The 8,346-nt window shown below is 48.7% G+C and overlaps 1 protein-coding gene across 2 annotated transcripts in view; it reads right to left on the bottom strand.

Annotated features, from left to right (window-relative positions):
* Positions 1 to 1,006: 1,006 nt before the first annotated feature.
* Positions 1,007 to 8,346, bottom strand: part of LOC116972174 (protein lifeguard 2-like) — a 42,392-nt gene continuing 35,052 nt past the window's right edge. For both annotated transcript variants that reach the window (XM_033019570.1, XM_033019569.1), the window contains exons 11-12: positions 2,203 to 2,256; positions 1,007 to 1,796 (exon numbers count right to left, since the gene is read on the bottom strand). In XM_033019570.1, coding sequence (XP_032875461.1) covers positions 1,650 to 1,796; positions 2,203 to 2,256 — 201 coding nt within the window. In that variant the 3' untranslated portion in view covers positions 1,007 to 1,649. The remainder of the gene's footprint in view (positions 1,797 to 2,202; positions 2,257 to 8,346) is intronic.

Raw genomic sequence — 8,346 nt, 5'->3', positions numbered from 1 at the left:
AAATGCCCCATCTACGCTAGTCCCATTTCCCTACATTTGGTCCTATCCCCCAATCTTTCTAATCCATGTACATGCCCACGTGTATTTTAAATTGTTATATTGTACCTGCCTCAACTACCTCCTTGGCAGCTTGTTCAATATTCCTTCCACGTGAACACAAAAATGCCCATTAGTTTCCTATCAAATCTTTCCCCTCTCACTCTTACCCGGTGAAAAATATTATGCACTCACTCTTATCTATTCCCCCTCATGATCTAATACACCTCCAAGAGATCACCTTTCAGCCTGCTGCGCTCCAAGGAATAAAGTCTTAGCCTGCCCAACCTCTCCCTGTAGCTCAGGCCCTTGTCCTGGCAACATCCTAGCGCATCTTCGCTGCATCCTGAAGAAGGGTCTCTACCCGAAACGTCACTCATTCTTCTCTCCAGAGATGCTATCTGTCCCGCTGAGTTACTCCAGCATTTTGTGTCTACCTTCGCTGCATCCTTTCCAGTTTAACTACATCCTTCCTATAACAGGATGGTCAAAACTGAACACAATATGGTGTGTAGACACAAAATGCTGGAGAAACACAGCGAGTGAGGCAGCATCTATGGAGAGAAGGAATCGGCGACGTTTCGGGTCGAGACCCTTCTTCAGACTTAAACAATATGGTGTGATTGATTCATGACTAATTTATCCATCTAAACACTTTCAATAGTATCCGGTTCGGCAAAGTGGTCAATTTCTGGAGACACAAGAAACTGAAATCTTGAGCAAAACACAAAGTGCTGGAGGAATTCAACGGGTCATACGAGTCTGAAGAAGGGTCCTGACCCGAAACGCTGTCTGTCCATTCCCTCCACAGATGCTGCCCGACCCGCTGAGTTCCTCCTGCACTCAGTGTTATGCTCAATATTCCAGTATCTGCAGTTTCTTGTCTCCAAATAATTGTCCAATTAAGGAGGAAGCTCTGGTCGATTCAAATACTTTAACGTTTTCCGATTATACGACCGAAAACCATTGAAAAGTTGTAACAATACTTTAATTGAACGGGGCACAGAGGTTACGGAAAATACCGTCGCCACCATAGAGAGAATTGGAAAATGTTTACAGCTGAGATGTGTTGAAGTGGGTGCGGCGGCAGCGTGGCCCCAGGACAGGTGGGGCTGCAGGGGAGCCGGCGGTGAGGCGGAGCCGCCTTTGTTCCGGGGATAGGAGAGGAGTTCGCTCCAACATTTGCCCACATCTACAATATATCAAAGTGTATACTGATCGGGGAGGAGAGTCGCCGCCTGCTCTGTTGTTGGGAGGATCGGTAATAATGATCTTAGACCTGGTGGGAGGGAAGGCGGGTGGAATCAAAGATCTTTGGTTGGAATAAAGTTCCGACTCGGCAGATAATCGCTGCCCCAATCCCCGCCGAACGGAGCCTGGGAGGATTTGAGCTGAGGCGACCTGGGGCGGTGTCTGTAGACCCGGAAAGAGAGATGTGATGCGGGGAAAGTCAGCAGAAGTGGGGGCAAGTTGAGCAGAGGGCGAGGAAGGAGCGGGTCCCGGGAGTGAGGTTCACGGAGCGGTGACTGGTGCTGGAAGCGGGGATCGAGCCGTGTTGGTTTCTCCGGCGGAGGGATAGGCGAGTGGGAAAGGGCCGAGCGTCCGCCGGCTGCTCACTCGCGGCCTCCGAAGAGTTGGAGCATGAAGAAGAAGATGAAGACGATGTCGACGTAGAGGCAAAGCGCGGCGAAGATGTGCTCTTCGGGGCTCAGCGAGTAGCGCTTGTTGCCCACCAGCAGCTGTGTGTCGTAAGCCAGGAACTGTCGGGACAAGAAGAGAGGTGAGGGAGGGAGGGACGACCGACCCCGGGCTCCCAGCCCAGCCCAGCACGGGGAGGCAGTGAGCGGCTGATCTATCTTCTCAACCCCATTCTCTTGCCTTCTCCCCATAACCCTTGACACAATTACCAATCAAATATCTGTGTTTTCCAGAGATGCTGCTAGTCCCATTAAGTCACTTAAGCACTTAGTGCCTGTGTTACAAGACTGTTCCACAGAGGCCAGACTGGCGAGGGAGCGGGGGCGGAGTGAAGAGACCAGGAGATTGTGAACCTCGCGGTGCTCCCGAGGAAAGGCCCTGGATAGTGGATTCACCCATGCAACTCCTTGATAACTGCAGGCCCTCTAACAAATAAGGTAATGGGGAAAAAGGCTATGATTTATTTACCACAGTGAAGACGATGGCTCCAAGTCCTGCATATACGATCTGTAACCATGGCAGCTGAAATCAGAACGGCAGGAAGCAGTGAGAGGTAGTTTAGCATCACACAGCCTGGAAATAGCCCAACTTCCCCTTGCTGACTAAGATGCCACGTCTAAGCTAGTCCCACCTGCCTACGTTTGGCTCATATTCCTCTAAATCTTTAATATCCAATCACCTGTCTAGGTGTCTTAAAAATTGTGATTTTACCTGCCTCAACTACCTCCTCTGGCAGCTCGTCCCATACATCCACCGCCCACTGCATGGAAAAGATTGCCCCTTGGGTTCCTATTAAATCTCCCCACCCCCCCCCCCCCCCCCCCTTCAGCCTGTCCTTAGTTCTTGATTCTGTTACCAAGGGGAAAATATTCTGCATTTGCCCTATCTATTCCCTTCATGATTTTATACACCTCTATAAGATCACCCCTTTTAGCATCCTGAGCTCCAAGGAATAAAGTCCTAGCCTGCCCAACATCTCCCTATAGCTCAGACTCTAAAGTCCTGGCAACATCATAAATCTTCCCAGCATGCTTTCCCCACCAGGAGGGTCTTAAAGCCCTCCGTTTCTTCCTCGACCGCAGAACCACACAATTTCCATCCACCAATACTCTCCTCCGCCTAGAAGAGCTGGTTCTTACCCTCAACAACTTCTCCTTTGATTCCTCCCACTTCCTCCAAATCCAAGGCGTAGCTATGGGCACTCGCATGGGCCCTAACTATCGCTGCCTCTTCGTAGGGTACGTTGAACAATCCCTGTTCCAGGCGTACACTGGCCCTATCCCCGAACTCTACCTCCGCTACATTGATGACTGCATTGCTGCTATCTCCTGCACCCATGCAGAACTCACTGACTTCATCAACTTCACTACTAATTTCCATCCTGCACTCAAATTCACTTGGATCATCTCCGACATCTTCCTACCGTTTCTAAATCTCACCGTCTCCATCACAGGAAACAGACTATTGACCGACATCTACTACAAACCTACTCGCTCCCATAGCTATCTTGACTACACTTCTTCCCACCCTGCTTCCTGTAAAGACTCTCTCCCCTACTCCCAATTCCTCCGTCTATGCTGCATCTGCGCCCAGGATGAGGTGTTCCATACCAGGGCATCGGAGATGTCCTCATTTTTTAGGGAACGGGGGTTCCCCTCTTCCATTATAGATGAGGCTCTCACTAGGGTCTCCTCTATATCCCACAGCTCCGCTCTTACTCCCCCTCACCCCATTTGTAACAAGGACATAGTCCCCTTGTCGTCACCTTCCACCCCATCAGCCGTCGCATACAGCATATAATCCTCCAACATTTTCGCCACCTCCAACGGGATCCTACTACTGGCCACATCTTCCCATCTCCACCCCTTTCTGCTTTCCGCAGAGAAGGTTCCCTCCATAACTCCCTGGTCAACTCGTTCCTTCCCACAAAAAACACCCCCTCCCTGGGTACTTTCCCCTGCTACCGCAGGAGATGCAGCACCTGTCCCTTTCCCTCGACTGCATCCTAGGACCCAAACAATCTTTCCAGGTGAGGCAAAGGTTCACTTGCACCTCCTCCAACCTCATCTACTGTACCCACTATACCATGTGTCAGCTTCTCTACATCGGCGAACACGTGAACACCTGCTCAGTCTGTCTTAACCAAGCTGATCTCCCGGTGGCCCAGCACTTCAACTCCCTCTCCCATTCCCAATCTGACCTTTCTGTCCTGGGTCTCCTCCATCGTCAGAGTGAGGCCAGGCGCAAATTGAGGGAACAGCACCTCATATTTCGCTTGGGTAGTTTACACCCCAGCGGTATGAACATTGACTTCTCTAACTTCAGATAGCCCTTGCTTTCTCTCTCCATCCCCTCCATTTCTCTGTTCTCCCTCTAGTCTTTCTGTCTTTCTGTAAACACAAAATTACACAAAGTGCAGGAGTAACCTAGTGGGTTAGGCAGCATCTCTGGAGAACATGGATAGGTGACATTTCAGGTCAGGGCCCTTCTTTGACACCTATCCATGTTCTCCAGAGATTCTGCCTGACCCACTGAGTTACTGTAGCACTTCATGTGCTTTTGTTTACTAGAATGCTGCCTGGATTAGGGGGTATTAGATACTGGAAGAGGTTGGACAGACTTGGATTGTTTTCCCTGGAACACCAGAGGTTGTGGAAAGATCCAATAGAAGTATATTAAATTATGAAAGGCATGGATAGAGCAGACAGTCAAAATCTTTACCCAAGGATGGAAATGTCAAAGACTCGAGGGCATAGCTTTAAGGTGAGAGGTGGAAAGTTTAAAGGAGATGTTTTTTATTTACACGGGGTGGTGGGTGCCTGAAACGCGCTGCCAGAGGTGGTGGAGGCAGATACGATAGGGCATTTAAGAGGATTTTGGATAGGCACATGGATATGCAGGGAATGGAGGGATATGGATCATGTACAGGTAGATAAGTGATGATCTTTGCATTACGTTCAGCACAGACATTGTGGGCTGAAGGGCCTGTTCCTGTATGGTTCTATGTTCTATGTGTCCATGTGATAATCCGATCCATTCTCTGTGTAACAAAGATGCAAATGCCCCTTTCACTGTCTTCTTTGCACTTGCAATTGGTTGATGGTAAGATGTAGCATGGATACAGGCCCTTCGGCCCACCGGGTTCATGCTGAAGATCCTACTAGATATGCTTGGGTAGTGTAGATTGGTTATTTCCCACTAGCCAATTGTAGTGCTTGTTAGTAGTGGCTCCGCCTAATATGCGTTTTATATTAACAAGAGCTTGCCTGAACCATTTAGTATGAGAAGCTGCTAGGAACTGTAATGTCCTGCAGATCGATGCTGGAAGTAGCCCTAATAAACATGTGTTGTATCTTGATATGTGTTTGACTCCACTCATTACATGGTGTCAGAGAGTGAGTCTTACCTACTCCATTCATGTTTATCGGGTTTTGTTTTTTTAATTAGTTTATGTGTCAGTTATCTCTATCATGGCAAATTCATCTCGTCGTCCTCTGATCTTTGACTGACATTTCTGAATGCTGGCATCTTTTCGAGCGTGACTACACTCACTATGTTCGCATCGTTCATCGCAACGACCCTCCCCCCCCCCCGATGTGCGTGCTTCTGTATTGCTCAACTTAGCGGGACCTGAGGTAATGAATCGTGCCGACAATTTTACATTTGAGCCTGTCGTTTTGGATGCTAATGGACAGGTCCTAGTGCCTGCAGGGACGAATGATGACCCTAACGTTCTGCTTGCAAAGTTCAGACTGTTGTGCGACCTGCCCTCGAACTACATTATTGAATGTACCAAGTTTTATGCTCGTATGCAACAGATTGATGAACCGATTGAACGTTTTTTTCGTGATTTGAAATTACATGACTGCACGCTGCCAGTTTCGTGATCTGTATGATTCTCATCCATGACAAGCTTGTTGGAGGGATGTTTGATAGCAAGTTAAGGAGTGAACTTCTTCGTAATATTGATCTAACCCGTAATCAAGCAGAGCACGCCTGTCGGATTGCTGAGATAACCTCTTCCCACTGAGTCTGTGCCCTCCGGTCACCGTTCGCAGTATAGTGTCAATCTTACAGACACCTCCTCTCGTAACACCCGTTCCCAGCCCTCCCCTGCCTGGCAGTGGAGAGGGTCTGCTGTTCGGTCAAAATTGCAACTATTTTCATGCTGTGGGTCGGCAGTTCTGTGTTGCTTATGGTAAAACCTGTCATTTCTGCAAGAAATTAAACCACTTTGCTTGATACTGCTGTTCCCGTGAGACTCAGCCAGCTCCAAGGACAAGCCTGCACCTGTTACAACATGAACTTGCTGATAACGAATGCTTAGAGCCTGGCTTGCCATCCCCCGCTCCGCTCTCAGAAAGAACAGATGCCAGCTCTGCGATCCGCTCTGTCCTCCCATCATCTAACGAGCAACTCGACACTGAGGTAACTATTATTGTGAATAACAGGCTTTTGATCGCTAAGGTTGATACGGGGGCAAAATGCAATGTCATCTCGTATCAGAGTTTAAAAAAATTTGTAATGCTGAACGTATTGAAAAGGCCTAGGCCACGCTTCGGGCTTACAGGGTAGATGTTCTACAACCACTTGGGCAAACTAATTTAAAGTGCACCATAAACGAGCATCCACTCCCCTTAAACTTTTATATTGTCATGGGGGATTCAGAGACTTTGCTCAGTATCAATGCATGCCACGATCTAGGCCTGGTATACTTTGGCCGCGCTGTCCATCAATTCTTTCTTGCTGACGGGCCCACTCAAAAAGTACTCTCTCATTACAAAGAATGTTTAACGACGAGCTTGGCAAGTTGCCCCTCAAATACCACATTGTTGTCGATCCCAATGTCGCTCCTGTGGTCCGAGCACCACATAGTGTTCCGCAAGCCATGCGTGACAGAGTTCACAATGAACTCAAGCAGATGGTCTCCATGGGTGTTATTGCTGAAGTTACAGACCCATCTGACTGGATTTCCACCATGGTGGTCGCAACAAAGAAAAACAAGGAGGAGATCCGTATCTGCATAAACCCCAGAGATCTCAACACTGCTATCAAACGCCCGCACTAGCCTATGCGAACAGTAGAGGAAGTTGCTGCTCAAGTAGGCAATGCATCAGTATTTTCTGTTCCGGATGCCAAAAGCTCGTTTTGGCAGATTCCACTGGACCCAGACTCGTCCAATCTTACTACGTTCGGCACCCCCTTTGGCTGATACAAATTTCTGAGAATGCCCTTTGGCATCAACTCCGCCAGCGAAGTTTTCCAGCGCACGATGGAACAATTGTTTGCTGAGTATCCATGCGCCATCATTGTTGATAACATTCTCGTATACGGACGCGACATGGCTGAACATGATTCTAATCTGAAGAAAGTATTAGACCGTACCAAAGATATTCAGCTCAAACTCAATCCCCTGAAGTGCAAGTTTCGAGTCCCGGAAGTTACTTACGTCGGACATGTTTTCACAAGTGATGGTCTCAGACCAGACCCATCAAAGACTGCAGCAATCAACGAATGCCGGTTCCTACTGACGACGTGAGCCTACAAAGGTTCCTTGGAATGGTCAACTACCTGGGGAAATTTATTCCCAACCTCAGCGACATATCTGCCCCCCTGAGAGAACTGACACACAAGGACGCTGCATGGTCCTGGTATCCACAGCACCAAAGAGATTTTGACACTCTCAAATTGCAGCTGGCTAACGCACCTACTCTCGCCTACTTTGCTTTGGAGTTACCAGTAACGCTCACCTGTGATGCGTCCCAGTACGGACTTGGCGCTGCTTGCCTGCAGACCATGACCGATGGCGACTACAAGCCTGTTTCTTACGCCTCTCACACACACTGACACTGAACAACGTTACGCCCAGATCGAAAAAGAATTGCTCGCAGTGGTTTTCGCCTGCACGAAATTCAAGGACTTTATTTTTGTCAAGTCTGTGACTATAGAAACTGACCACCAGCCGTTGGTCACTATTTTGAACAAACCCATTCACGCTGCACCAGCACGACTACAATGAATGATGATGCAACTGCAGCGGTTTGATTTCAACATTGTCTATAAGAAAGGCAAGGTCATGCACGTAGCTGACACGCTATCCAGAGCCCCACGCAAAACCAACGAACAACAACTCTCTGAACAGGACCAGTTCTCAGTAAAGAAGGTATCGTATGTTCCTACTGATTGTTTGAGCAGCCTGGCAGAACACCCGGCTGCTGACGAGACTTTACAATTGCTGTCTGCAGTCATCCGGCGTGGCTGGCCGGATAAACAACACAGCACCCTGCTCGCAAACCGCCCATACTTCCTGGTTCGTGACGAATTGGTGTTACAGGACGGGATTATAGTTAAGGGCCACAAGGCAGTTGTCCCAGCTGTCCTCCGGGACAAGTACTTCGACGGCATCCACAGGGGCTACCCCGGCATGGAGGCAACCCTATAAAGGGCACAAAGCATGTTTTACTGGCCTGGAATGACCAAATGCATACGCGAAAACCCGAAGTTTTACACCACATCAGCAGAAGCAGCCTTTACTGCCACACCCGGTCCCTCTATCGTGGTCCATGTTAGCCACTGACATATTCGAATGGCATGGGAAACACTATCTGGTTC

The sequence above is a fragment of the Amblyraja radiata genome, chromosome 4, assembly GCF_010909765.2.
Source record: "Amblyraja radiata isolate CabotCenter1 chromosome 4, sAmbRad1.1.pri, whole genome shotgun sequence".
NCBI lineage: Eukaryota > Metazoa > Chordata > Chondrichthyes > Rajiformes > Rajidae > Amblyraja > Amblyraja radiata.
This window is presented reverse-complemented; position numbering and strand designations above follow the sequence as displayed.